General features: G+C 38.7%; 2 protein-coding genes across 2 annotated transcripts in view; one reads left to right on the top strand and one right to left on the bottom strand.

Moving 5' to 3' along the window:
- LOC139948021 (zinc finger CCCH-type with G patch domain-containing protein-like) overlaps positions 1–14,742 on the bottom strand; it is a 37,222-nt gene that overhangs the window by 8,716 nt on the left and 13,764 nt on the right. The window lies entirely within an intron of this gene.
- On the top strand, positions 713–14,739 carry LOC139948020 (E3 ubiquitin-protein ligase LRSAM1-like). The gene is made up of 20 exons (XM_071945989.1): positions 713–861; positions 2,455–2,693; positions 3,539–3,592; positions 4,103–4,147; positions 4,690–4,764; positions 5,156–5,309; positions 5,707–5,828; positions 6,283–6,373; positions 7,048–7,208; positions 7,388–7,510; positions 8,259–8,346; positions 8,531–8,582; positions 9,003–9,047; positions 9,406–9,576; positions 10,227–10,389; positions 10,868–11,044; positions 11,718–11,816; positions 12,353–12,484; positions 13,077–13,319; positions 13,893–14,739. Exons 2-20 carry the CDS (start codon positions 2,595–2,597, stop codon positions 14,037–14,039), a joined length of 2,241 nt encoding a protein of 746 aa, XP_071802090.1. The 5' UTR covers positions 713–861; positions 2,455–2,594; the 3' UTR covers positions 14,040–14,739.

The raw sequence follows: 14,742 nt of genomic DNA, 5'->3' as shown, positions 1-14,742 counted from the left end.
ACACACAGTTTTAACTACAACTTTATCCAACAGCGCCCTCTTGTGGCGGATCTAAAAACCACGACCACGGACTTGAAACCAAGTCTAGCAGCACATTCGCGGCCGTCTCAAAAAGAAAGAGACGGTATTCGAACCCCGGACCGGGTGGGTGGTCCGAGTTGAGACGGTCACCTAGAACATGGAAGTAGTTACCTCCATGCCTAGAAACTGAGCCCATGTGCGCTAAAGTGTCGGGTCTTTTAATTAATTACACCCCCCTCCTATGGAAAATAAACAATTAATTAACAAAAATCCACCATAAAACCACAACATAAGTAAATACATAAAACAAAACAAAAATAATTTATTTTCTTGTTGTTTGGGTTGTGTTGATTTTTTAATTATTTTAAATATTAGAGGGTGTCTTTAAAAATGTATCTTTATTTGGGTACCTCGATGGTTTTAATTGACTATCAGAGCAATTGTATCGTTTCTTTTAAAGTTGTATGCAATCCTTCGTGCTCAAAGGCTCAAGCCGATTCTCTTTTGTCTCCTGTGTTTTAATTGCTCTCGAGGTGTATTTTACTTTGTTTTTTATTTACGTAATTTACCGACGTCTATTTATAGATTATGAGGACATGCCTTCTGGGCGAATGGCCTGGTACCCGGTAAGCATGGACTGGTTCCGAACCCCGTGCCTCCGTAATGCACATGAGTGTGTGTTTTTGTATGCGGATATAGTGTGTTCTTATTATCGTAAACATTGATGATCCATCCAGCGAGCTGGATGGTTATTTTAAAAATTGAAATATAAATGATCAAACATAACAACTACAGAAACCGAGAGCAGTATTTGGAGTAACACCTTATATAGCCTGGCTGGTGAGTAATGACAAATAATTTTGTTACGTTTAAGAGATCGTAATTTATCATTTATTTTACACTTCAGTGGCGATTTTAGTTTTGTTGACATTAACTAATAACTTTACACTGTCACGTCATGACACTGAAAGTGGCATGGGCACGGCACGACATGACAACCGCGAAACAACCGTACCATCCTCCGGTTGATCGGGCTTGTTTGGGGAGTGAGAGATGCCTTTTTGTCCGGCCGGAGTTGATTGTACTTGTTATATAGTCTGTACCGACACATGACAGTGCGCTTTGATAATTTGGATAAATACCTTTTAAAATTGTTATTAGCCTAATAATATTATTTTAATTTTGTTATTATAATATTAATATAAAATAGTGTCACCTTGGTCATGTTGGTTGGTTGGCCCAGGTAGTGGTAAGAAGAAACTCCACTGCAGTGCAGGACTTGCAATCAGTGATCACAAGTTTGTTGTGGATGTGGGTTCGAATCCTACCACCACAAACAATAGTACCATCCCTAGCCCAGATTGGACTCCGGCACTGACTGACGTCCTACCAGGGCTAGTACCATCCCATACCAAGGAAACCTTTAAAAAAAGTTTGTGTGATGTTTCCATAACTTTGCATAGCCATAAGGATGATTTTGCCGACATCAGATTTAGAATTTGATTCAGAAGTAGTGTCACAGATCTATCTAGTTACTGAATCACAATTTCTAGATTTGTGCAATTCATATTTTAGACTAATAATTTAAAAAAATCAATGTTTACTTGATTGAGAGAGAGGTATTCCCTATTGCCAGCTAGGTGATAATATCCAGCATTCAGGGCCCAATTTCATAGAGCTGCTTAAAGCCATTGTACCCTTTCGGTAAACAGTGTTGTCCAAGGCCCACACTTTGTGTACCACAACTTCTATATCAAATAACAAACCTGTGCAAATTTAGGCTCAATCGGTCATCGGAGTCGGGAGAAAACAACGGAAAACCCCACCCTTGTTTCCGCGCGTTTCGCCGTGTCATGACATGTGTTTAAAATAAATCCGTAATTCTCGTTAACGAGAATTTATATTGTTTTGCTGTTTTCTCAAAAAGTAAAGCATTTCATGGAATAATATTTCAAGAGAAGTCTTTCACCATTGCCTTCTGTAAACACTGTAAGTTATTTGTAAATCTGTGAACTTTTTTTTTTTTTCTGAACCAAAAGGGTCCAATGGCTTTAAGCAAAAAATTTTGCTTAAGCAAAAAAATCCTTGCTTAGTAAAATTAGATTACCGGCCAAGACTCCACTCAATTGTTATGCTAAGTGAACAACAGCTAATTACCAGTCACAATCAATGTACATGGCATAACATTTTGGCCAGTAACATGTGTAAAATAAGCGAGCTGTTTTCGTGCTTAAGCACAAATTTTGCTTAAGCAGCTCTATGAAATTGGCCCCAGATCACTTGACCACTAATAGTTGCGATAACGTAATCCTACTGCTGTCGGGAGGAGGATTACGTTATCGCAATTATTGTGACCACTGTAAGTGTCACCTAATTATAACATATCAAGATTATTTCTCATGAGCATTCTGTCATAATTTTTGTGAACTCCAGGTGTCCAGCTAGTCGGTGTTTTAACAAGGTTTACAACTGTCCAGAGTGGTGGTCTCATTCTAAAGGCCTGTTTCTCGTCAGGCCGATAAGAGGAACATCAACCAATCATTGGGTCGGGCAGCAGCAGTGTGAGGTCATCGATGAATCACGGAGCGGAGAACCATACCCTAGGCATGCCGATACTGAGACACAAGCAGAGTGAGAGCGCTAGGAAGCGGATGGAACATTGCCAGTACCTGGTGAGGAAATCAATCCAAAGATTAAAATAAAACGTTTGACAGACAACATACATAATATTAATTTTGTTTTTTTTACCCATACACCGATGGGTGTTAGCACTGTATACTCAGTACTTTCCAGAGTCCTGTGAAAAACATCTATTATATCATTGCGGTACCCGCTGCCAAAACATAGGATTGAACTGCCTCTAGCTACCGGGCAACCTCGGTAGTCTAGTTGGTAAAGACACTGCTCTAGAATTACAAGGGTCGTGGGTTCGAATCCCACCCGAGTAACATGCCTGTGATATTTTTTTCACAGGACTCGGGAAAGTACTGAGTAAACAGTGCTAACAAACATCGGTGTATGGGTAAAAAAAATAAAAATATTAATAATCTTTATCCCTGATGCAAATTTAACACCTATTATACATACATGTAGATGGTATACTTATCTATAGAACCACAAAGCCTGGTTCATACTACCTGTGAATGTGAAGCGAATTTTGACGTCACAAATTCACAGTTAACAATTTGCAATAGTTGACTTGTGCTCAATCCCTGCAAACATTCGCAGCCGAAAAAACAGCCATGTGACGTCAAAATTCACTGCGCAATTGCATTTACAGGAAGTATGATGTATGAAGTATCCCCCAGTGTGCCTTATATAAAGAGGTAATGCGCTATGATTGAATGTTTAGAAGCACCCAATAAATGTGTTTTATTACACTTGTTTATAAATGTTAGCAGCGGGCCTAGATGTGAAAACCGAATCCATAAGGTCTAATGTCCTCCGAGGTGGGATGTGAATTCTGGTAAAAGCTTAACTTTTCTTGGTTCATCATGACACTTCTGTCTTATTTCAGGCAACGGAATCACCAGAGCCAACATACGATTTGTCGCAATGTGAGCTCCCAGAGGTACGTACGTCTCTCTTTCTCTTAAGACATTTCTCTTCTGCCTTTCCATCAATCAAATAATTTTACCCATCAATGAAATAATTAAGGCATTCCGTTTATAAGCTTTGGCTTCATGTGTAGTGCCTCCACTACAGTACTTTCCATGAAATAATAATAACAGTAATTGTGGCTTCGTACATAGCGCACATGTCCGTCACTCAGTGACACTCCTTGGGTCGATTTCACAAAGAGTTAGGACTAGTCTTATCTCTAGATAGGATGAGTTACTCGTCCTAACTTAGGACTAGCCATACGTTTTGTATATCTCTTAGGACTAGTCCTAAGTTAGGATTAGTCCCAACTCTTTGTGAAATCAACCCCTGGCGCTTTAACATACAGTATTTCCTGCAAGATGTGGGACTACGTTTTTGAATTATGAGACCTAATCCTTAGATAGCACCATGTAATGCTTTTTTTCCTGGTCTCCCTAGTTGTGAAGCCCTAATATACCTTCTACTTTTTCCCAAACAGGTACCGAGTGGAACATATTCTCTTTGTAAAGTTTTAAGGAAAGAAGTAAGTAATTGTTTGCAGTGTTATCTCAAGAATTTTTATGAATTAGAGTCGAACATATTTGTAACGGTTTGGTTAAAGACACTGGACACCTTTGGTAATTGTCAAAAACCAGTTTCCTCACTTGGTGTATCTCAACATATGCATAAAATAACAAACCTGTGAAAATTTGAGCTCAATTAGTCGTTGAAGTTGCGAGTAAGTAGTGAAAGAATAAACTCCCTTGTCGCACGAAGTTGTAAGCTTTCATATGCTTGATTTAGGGACCTCAAAATCTAATTCTGAGGTCTCAAAATCTAATTCTGAGGTCTTGAAATATACGTTTCTTTAGAGAGAGCCATTTCACACAATGTTTTATACTACCAACAGCTCTCCATTGCTTGTTACCAAGTAAGTTTTTATGCTAACAATTATTTGAGTAATTACCAATAGTGTCCACTGCCTTTAAATCCCAACACAACTTTTACTGAATAAGAAATTTTCTTGCAATTTGAATGATTCAATGATGCTTTAATTACCGAAACGCTCTCTCTGGATTTTGGCAGGTGCTAATTCTGAGTGATAATTACCTGTCGTCGCTGTCAGGAGGTGGAAGTTTGAAGGATCTGTTCGTCCTAAGGGTAAGCTTTGGATTTATCTCTCGTTCGAGATAAATAACTATAGTTTAATAATACAGCATATTGTTAGGTGCACTTTCATGTAAACCATTCAAAGGCGCACCTCTAGTAGAAGTGAAGTAAAAGTGTTGTCAAATTACTGGGAAAGCAATCTTGAACAAGTGTGTGAACTTGTGTCCTTAGGTAAGACAATTCACTAAAATTGCTTCTGTTCACCTAGGGGTATAAATGGGTATCTGCGAGGGTAGAGGTTGATATTGTGTTTGAAAAAGCCTTTGGAGCGCCATAGCAGCTAAGGGCTGTAAACTCCCCAGGGAGCTGAGAAAGATTACAGGAATGTTATTGGCCCAAAGAACTAGTTATGATGATGATGATTCGTTATCTTTCATTCCAGGTGCTTGATCTACATCACAACAAGTTCACCGAGTTACCGGACGCCGTGACAAACTTCAGTGGCCTTCAAGTGTTGAATGTGGAAAACAACGACATCAAGAAACTCCCGAAGGCAATAGGGAATTTACAGGCGCTGCAGACACTTAACGCAAGAGGTAAGAGGCTAAAGGCGGTAGACTTAGAAATACTTTAAGTAGGATTTGGAACTTTGCATGATGGAAATACAATACAGAAATACTTTCTTTTTCGCAATACACGCAGCAAATCAAAGAAGGTATGCAGGAAACATTTGATGAAAGCAATGTGTACAATGTGTAAGACTGATTTCTGGAAACACTGTTATCGCGAGTCACCATGGAATCACTGTATCATAAGTCACTGTGAAATTGTATGTAATGTGAGTCACTGGCATTGGTGTAACACGAGTCACTGTGAAATCACATGTAACGCGAGTCACTGTGAAATCACTGTAACAGAGTCGCCATTGAATTGTCTGTAACGTGAGTCACCATTGCCTGTTACTAACCATCACTGACACCAATCTGTATGCAGGGAACCACCTGAAGGAACTACCAGCCAGTATTTGTCAGATGAGGTCGCTGAGGAATCTGGACATCTCCTGTAACAAAATCAGAGAACTGCCTTCAAAACTGTGTCACGTCAGAACCCTAGAGGTATGGGATCAAAAATAATTAGTGAGGATCAAGTAAACAAGAATCAAATTTTAGTGAAATCAAATAAATAAGCATCAAATTATATATCTGTGATGTGATTAAGCAAAATGTGCCATTTGTCGACCAAGGTCATTTCATATTTCTGGTTACATTTGAAAAGATAATATTTTGTGCTTGAATACAGTTTAAACCCCATGTTGATACCACATTTGGCTCAAAACTTGTGAAAGTAGAAATCACCAAGAGATACGAGAGAATGAAACTGAGAAAAAAGGGATTTAAAGTTGAGTTGTTCTAAACTCTGGTCCAGTAAAATTGTGTGCTACAAGCCCTGTGGATTTTTCCCCCAAATTCAAGCCCAAATGAATGGGTTGATCAAAAACTTAAATCTAGGATCGTTCTATGTTTGATTAACCTGGTTTGAAGGTTTATTTTCTTCTCTTTGTTTCCTTAGACACTGAGCTTAGACGCCATAACTATGAAGCATCCTGCAGCTAAAGTTTGCTCCCAGGGAACTGAGGCAATAATGAAATCACTCTGTGAAGGTACCTCAACTATTTAGTCCGCTCTGTTGTTTAAAGCCATTGGACACTTTCGGTAAACAGTATTGTCCAAGGCCCACACTTCGTGTATCACAACTTATATATAAAATAACAAACCTGTGAAAATTTAGGCTCAATCAGTCATCGGAGTCGGGAGAAAAAACGGGAAAACCCACCCTTGTTTCCGCACGTTTCCTCGTGTCATGACATGTGTTCAAAACAAATTTGTAATTCTCTCTATCGAGAATTGATATTGTTTTAATGTTTTCTCAAAAAGTAAAGCACTTCATGGAATAATATTTCAAGAGAAGTCTTTCACCATAACCTTCTGTGAACCCTGTAAGTTATTTGTAAATCTGTGAACTTTTTTTTGTTCTGTACCGAAAGTGTATAACGGCTTTAAGTGTTGTTTAGTAAATGAACATGTACTTGACAAAAACAAGCTTTAATACTTTGGTCATGCATCCAGAAGAGAGGGAGACAACCTTGAGAAGATCATTGTGCAAAGATGTAGTAGTTGCTCACATGGCCGTCAAAAAGTGGAACTCAATCATTAGGGTCACAAAGGGTCAGTCATGAATTATAGGATGGCGACGATGACGACCGCATGTACTTATGAAGCTCATGTACTTCTGAAGTTTTGCCCAAATAAATGTAAATATTCTTATTCTTATTAGAGTGTGGTATTGACTACAGTCCACCCTCGCAGCACGTCTTGGGCGTCTTGGATGCTCCTAAAATTTCCCCATCCTCCTCATCGTCCACCTCTTCATTCAAGAACCTGGAACAAGAAGAAGCCATCTTGAGTGACAGCATCAAGCAGTATGAGAGAGTACAGGTAGACTAGCAGTTCAAACAATATCTCAGGTTTGGTCCTTGAATGTCTTAGGGGGTACTAGCAGGGCCTAATTTCATAGAGCTGCTAAGCACAAAAGTTTGCTTAGCAACAAAACTTACAGGGACGACTGTTTAAAAGATCGTCCGTTTAGTTATTCTTATTCCTTTTTTATTTTAAAGGAGGAGAAGCGTTTGGAGAGAATCCGTCTTGAGAAAGAGTTAGAGGATATGGAACGAGATCAGGAGAGATTGATGGCTCATACTGACCAACAGCACAGAGGGCTACTCAGAGCCTTAAGAAAGGTAACAATTCATGTTTGTTTCGGCAGAGGGTGTTGTCCCATCTCAAGTTTGGATTGACAGACTTTAGGGTCACAGGGTTTAAGTACTCTTTTGTTAATCCTGGCCAGCTTGAAATGGGTTATCTCTGTCCCTAGTTCCCTGCTCTTCCCTCCCCACCCTGTTTTCCTGTCCTCTCCCAATCTACCCTACTCTCTCAGCTATTCTTCACATGTTTCTTGTTGTATCCAAACCTTATGTCAGTCTTCATCATTCAGGACCAGTGCTGTAGTTGCCATTATTTAGCATGTATACCTTTATGCAGTTCTGTTCAACATATTTTTTTATTATGTCTTTCCTATTACTATAATCTTATTTGCAATTACATGTATTGTTATTGTTCTTTATGAAGTGGCCGAATAAATAATACTAATAATAATAATAATCGTGATACGCCACTTAAGGGGTATTGTCAAATCAAAATTAATCCAGGACAGATGTGCTATTGTTATGCATCAGTTTGACGAGCTAGGTTTGTCTGTGTTAATACCCAAAACATGTATTTACTCTGTGAAATGTAATTAATCTTTGTAAAAATTTTCACAGTTTCTTCAAAAATATGTAAAATCTGAAGAAAAAAAATAAGTGATAAGAGTGAGACAAATAATTAAATATTCACGATCACATAATCCAAAACCAAAAGCCAGATATTCTAATATTGTTTTAGACTTATTTTTACAAGAACTTGGGCGCCATCTTCTTCTTCTTACAGGAGCAAGCTGACATGGATTCTGGTATCAAGACATTACAAGAAAGAAGCGACTCTGACAAGAGAAACTTTCTGAGGATGCTTTATGACGGTAAGAAAGCCCAGCATTGATTATTTTGAATAACTGGTTCAAAGTCTCATTATTCACAATCAAACTCGCAAACAACTTAATTTACTGAGGCATGGAAATGCTAAGTAACACAAAAGTCAGTTTGGCAGGTTTGAAATATTGTTTTTAAACTTTTAAAACTTTTTCCTTTTTTTTTTTTTTACAGTTGAGGAAAAGTCGTCAGAACTCGTGAATCAACTGTTGGAGATGAATGAAAAGTAAGATGATGTGAAACTCTGTGACTCCTTATCGCCCCTAATTTCATCTTATTATTTTAGCCTATCTTTTCTGTTCAGTGAAATGTAATAAATCTTTGAATAAATTGTCATACTTTCTTCAAAAATATATAAAAACTGAGGATAATAGTGTAAGAATATTTTTAGTGATTAGATAAGTGAGACAAATAAGTAAATTTATGATCACATAACACAAAATTAAAAGCCAGATATTATAACTTTTTTTGAAATTTTTGTACAAAAACCTGGGCGCTGTCTTTCTCTTACAGAATGTATGGCCCCTCAGTGAAATCGTCATCGACTTGTTTGCATTGATGTACTGCTTTCTTAAATTTTTTGGGTTTTGAATATTGCCGTAGGTACTGTCTTATTGCTTTAATAATTGTCTTCTCTTGATGACAGAGCAAAGAAGAAGGAAGCCCTGCTTGATCAGTTGGAGAAAGAAAGGTAAATTTGAGTTAAGAGACTTTTGAAAATGAAGGTTGCTTTGCCATTTTGTTCCCCTGAAGTGACCTATTTGGCCCACAGCCCCCCAATAAACTGTTCGAGAAAATCGCGATTGAATTATTTTGAGGAAGTCTGCCATTACATGGTGCGCTAAGGATGTTGGTCTCAAACTTCAAAGCTTCCATGAAATATGCTTGATGTAAGCTCGAAATTCCCTGCTTCCTTAAGCGCCTATTCTTAGCTTACGGTAAGCAGAGCCATGAAATATTTAAAAAACCTAACTCACAAACTTATTGCATGGTCTCCCTCCAGCATATTGTGCTCACCATTTCTGTCGCTGCTTAATCTCTCCTTCTAGGATGGAGCTGGACGCAACCTTCCAAGTCGCATCCGAGGAGCACGCCCTCTTGAGAGAGAAGGACATCTTGAAGTTTGTAGGTGTGATCATGAAGGAGAGCTTAGAGTTGGAGGCCCTGAGGAACATGTATGATAAGAATAAGGAGAGCATTAGAAGGAGAGCTGAGGCCAGGTTGGTTCAGGGTCTACTCTAGAATGCAAGGGGTGGGCGGGTTTAAAAGGTTGTATATTATTATTACTGGTTTATTGTAAAAACATCTGCTTGTCGCAGTCCAGAGACTGAATTAAAATACAGATTTACATTATTATATAAAAATTTTAAAAAGCAGAGGAGGAAATTTATACACAAGAAAAATTGAAAAATTAAGAGTATACGTTGGGTGATTGCAGTCCACTGTTTGTTTCAATTCTGTGTAGTAGAGCAAAATGTGTAAAGGCAAAAAATACCCTTAGTTTTTGAAACCGTTCGGTTGTTTAAATCAAGTATAGTTGTAGATACAAACCATATAACTTAACAAAAAATTTCATTTAAATAGGTGGTAGCGTTTTGAGATAATGCAGCAAAAAAAACGGAGCGGTTATATCCATCTGCAATTGGAATACAAAATCTTAGAAACCTTTATGTCAGTAATGCTTCAATATTTGGGGATGCAAAGCAAAATCTGTGTCCGTTACTGCAGTACTCTGAAGTGAAAGGTTTATCTAAATGTTTAATACACATAGGTGTAAGGGTTAAATGAGTTATGTTAAAAAGATTTTGTAACAATATTATTTTCAAGCAGAACTTTCCCCCCTTTTTGTTTTTTCTCCGTTTGCTTGTAGTGAGAATGATACATTTGAGCAGTTACTCTCCCGTCTAAACGTTAAGCAGATGACCAAAGACACCATGGTGGCGAATCTGATGAAGGAAGAAGCGTTCCAGAGAGAAGCATTTGAGATGTTACTGCTAAGCAAGGACGCTAAGCACAAACGACTGACTGAGGAGGTATGCTGACTTTTCAAAATGATAATTTGATCTTTTGTAGATGCTCAATAGAGCGTCCAAGCATCCACAATTGCCATGGACAGACAAAAAAACACACATATGTGGACGTTCAACGCATCATGCTGCTCGTGTATCGATGTCTGAATTCCTGTGGTTTAGCATAGCCGACCAACCTACTGACCTTCTAAAGAACATCTCATAACTTGCGCTCCAGTTCGGTCAGATCTGCATTATTCATTCCTAGAAACAAAACCAGTTTGGGGTGACCGAGACTTTTCTGTCATGTTCCCCAGGATCTGGAACAGTCTTCCTCACAACATCAGACGATCACCTAAAATACAGATATTTAAGACGTCACTCAAATCTCACCTATTTACAAGAGCTTACCGTACGGCGCCATGAGCAATGAACGTTGGAATATGTACAAATGTTACAATTGATTGATTCATTCTTTGACTAATTTTGTTTTCTTCTTCAGATATACATGTTACAACAGCAGCTTGCTCAGGTCACCATGGCTGAGCTCAAGAAGCAATCAGCTAGGGCAGAGTCAACGAACATCGCTCTGGAGCAGAAGAGAGAGGATCTGGCCGGGCTGTTGAAGCAGCTGATGATTGAAAGGGAGTCCAGAGAGATGGAATTGAAGAAACGGCTGGTAAGAAAGAGGGAGGGGGAAGAAGAGAGAAGAAGTAGAGTGATAAATATTTTAAAAATGATATTAATTTTGGTTTTACCCATATACACCGATGTGTGTTAGCACTGTATACTCAGAACTTACCTGAGTTTTGTGAACAAATCCCAGGCAGGTTACTTGAGTGGGGTTTGAGCCCACGACCTTTGCGATTCCAGAGCAGTGTGTCATACCAACTAGACAACTGAGATAGCCCGGTAGCTAGAGGCAGTTTGAATCCTATGTTTTAGCAGTGGTTACTATCTATTAAATCTTTTAGTACGGTCGTTCATCAGAAGTCTTCCTTGCGTAATTGTATTAGCAGTTGGTTAAGTAGCTCAAAAAAGCAACCGATTTGTCAGAATTTGTCAACACCAGAGCTTGAGTTCAATGCTTTTATTCACGGTCACGAAATGCCGGCGAGACGGATATAGAATGCTTGTGCACACAATGGAATATTCTGCTAGCCATCCTGCTGCCAAGCAAAAAAGTTGAGGGCCCTCCAAAGTTGTCCAGAAAAATATCGGCAAATGTTGATGTGAAGTAGTTAAGATACCATTCAAATTACTTCCAAAAGTATGCTATTCCTTTTTCGCATTTCGCAGTTGAACAAAACAGGTTTACTTAATGAAAATGGTCTCTTTTTTTTTTGTTTTAGCTGGAGATGGAACAGAGACGAGAAGATGACGTGGAGGATTATTGGCTGATCCAATTCCAGAGGCTCATGGATCGTAAACCACAATCACTTATCGATAAGGTAGATATAATGCTGTTCTTTATCCAGAGAGAGTGTTCATACGTTTATTCATTGAGAAAGTCAGGTTATTATGATGCTGTTTTTTATCCAGAGGGACATAGCATTCATTTATTCATTGAGAAAGTCAAGTTATTATAATGCTGTTCTTTCTCCAGAGGGAGATGGCACACATTTATTCATTGTGAAAGTCAGGTAGATATAATGCCGTTCTATCTCCAGAGGAAGTTATCATGCATTATTCATTAATAAAACCAATAAAGCTGTTCTATTTCCAGAGGAGAATGAGAAAGCTTGAACTTATACAAGCTTAAAAAAACTCAAGGATATTGACAAAATAAGGAGACTGCCAGCTCGGGGCCAGATAGTAAATTTTTCCTTGTTCAACCCCAAGTCAATAAAAAATATTCCCAGTCAGTTTTTGTTGTTAATTATTTGATACTTAAAATAACATTTACAATTTTCAGAAAGCGTGCTCAATTAAAGAGGCATTATATGAGAAATTATTTCATCTGTGACTCGTCTTTTTATCTTTTCAGGAGAATAATCTAGAGTTGTCTGTGATCGACATTCTACAGACAGCTGGGGCAGATAGTTACATACCGAAGTTTGCCCGTCATCGTGTTTCCATAGAAACAATGCTTTGCATGAGCGATGAAGATTTGAAAGAGGTGAGGGAATTATTTTCCAGTACTCAAATTTTTTTTTAAAGTATCAAAGGGAGTTCTTATTTGTTTATAATAGAAACTTTTCAATTGAACGAAGGAAAACAAGTTATGAATTAATATTAGCTTGAAAAATTTAAGAAGGTAGTGGGTTTTGCTCTTCCAACCAGGGCCCAATTTCATAAAGCCTGTAAGCTCAAAAACCTGCTTAGCACAGGAAAATCTTGCTAAGCAAAAACAGGTTACAGCCAACTTTCCATAAAGTTTACACTGTTGCGACTGGTGCCCCTCTCATTTTGTGCTTAGCAGAGAAATTTGTCAAGCAGTATTTTCTGCAAAACAGCTTTATGAAATCGGGCATAGGCTCCTAGTGGATGATAGCCTTGTCTACATCCCTACAAATTTTAAAGGGGGTAACCCTGTTCTAGCCCATTGAGTAGGTGGCAACACGCCCCTGGTGGCCGTTGATTTGGGTTGATGGCCCAAATCAGTTAAGCGTAGCCCTTCCCCTAAAGTTGCAACACGGACTTTTGATTTGGGCGATGCCTCATAAAAGAAAAACTATTTAGAAAAAGTTGGATTACCTGTTTTTTTTCAGCTTGGTGTTTATGAGCTTGGCCTTCGTCGAGCCATCTTGGCGAGAATTGCTGATTACCAACGAGAAATCGGTCAAGCCTCGGCCAAGAACAAGAAGCTGGAGGTAGACATGCCGGAGAAGACCCCCTCCCCCTCGGCACCGCCCATGGATGAAGCCACAGCGAGTGAAGCTGCGTCCAACGCCTTCGTCAGGGACGTGACGGTCAGGGTGAACGTAGAGTGCGTTGTCTGTATGGAGGAAAATGTAAGCATTGTTGTTTTTGTTGTTCTCTATTATGTAGCGGCTGGTTTTGGTTAGCTTTTTCGCATGTGTTAAGTATTTGATGTTTACATCCCTCGTTCTAAATATGCTTTGGGAGACCGTTCTTTTCTACATGCTAGACCATCTATTTGGAATGCTCTTCCACTGAACTTCAGACTAATAGACACTCTCCCAAGCTTTGAATCTAGCTCGAAAACACACTTGTTAAGTCTTAGCTTGAACGGGTCTGGGTACTTTGTTCAATTTCTTTTTTCGTGTGACTTGTTTTACTTATTTCTCAAAAACTGCAGCACCTCAGTATGTAATATTTTAAGAGAAGCTTTCTACTATTATTATCTTCAAACCATGTAAGTTTAATGTAAATCTGTGGAAATTGGCGTCATTGGCAGAGTTCCTTTTCTATGCGCCAGGAGTATCTTTCTGACAGACATGGCGGACTACAATGGACAGTCCTAAAACCTTCACAATCCTTTAACTCCCTTAAGAGAATTTAGTAGGTACATGTAAGGGGTTATGGTGTAAATAATATATATTTCCTCTTTTTTTACCCGACAGTCCAACACCCTGTTCCTGAACTGTGGACATGTTTGCTGCTGCAACGGGTGCTCCGAGACCCTCCATCTATGCCCGCTGTGTCGGAGCGACATACTGACCAAAGTGATTATGCAGACGAGATCTAATACCTCAATCATCGCAAGCTGAGACCAGGTGATTGATTGCAGTGATTCTTAGATGAGAAATTATCGTTTGATTATCTTTTGATTTGCGGTTGAACAAAGAAAAAATGTGAAATAAATTTTCACTATGGTTTGTATTGATATCTGTAACAAAAAGTGATTCTTAGATAAGAAGTTATCAGATTATTATCTGTTGATTTGGGTTTGTACAAAGAAAAATTGATTAAAAAAATAGCCCTTGGGGCTTATATTGATATCTGAAACAAAAAATTGCATCCCCTTAACGTGATCCCCTGGCTGCCGCTTCCCATGTTGTATTTTAATTTGGGTGTGATCCGTGGCTACACCGCGGTAAACAGTTGTATGGCTTCTGACTGGCACCCCCCGAACAAACTTACTGAAAAAATAGGGACACCGCCAATATAGGGCTAGAAAGCTCAGTTGGTAGAGCGCCGGCATGTCAATCCGGAGGTCGTTTGGTTCGAGTCCCACTCTAGCAAATTTTTCTATGTTCAACCCAAAATCATTTAAAATTTACCCAGTCAGTTTCTCTTGATTATCTTCTAGATCAGAACTTTTTGTTTTGTTTGGGGGGGGGGGGGTGGAGGGTGAAGGATTATCTACTACCCTTTCCAAAACACATTGGAATCTATTCCTAATCTATGTGAAATGATTCAACTCTTTTACATAATATTTTTAAATAAATACATAGAATGTCAATGGCTAAA

Source organism: Asterias amurensis, chromosome 15 (assembly GCF_032118995.1).
Source record: "Asterias amurensis chromosome 15, ASM3211899v1".
NCBI lineage: Eukaryota > Metazoa > Echinodermata > Asteroidea > Forcipulatida > Asteriidae > Asterias > Asterias amurensis.
Note: the sequence above shows the minus strand (reverse complement) of the source record. Positions and strands in the feature narration are given on the sequence as shown.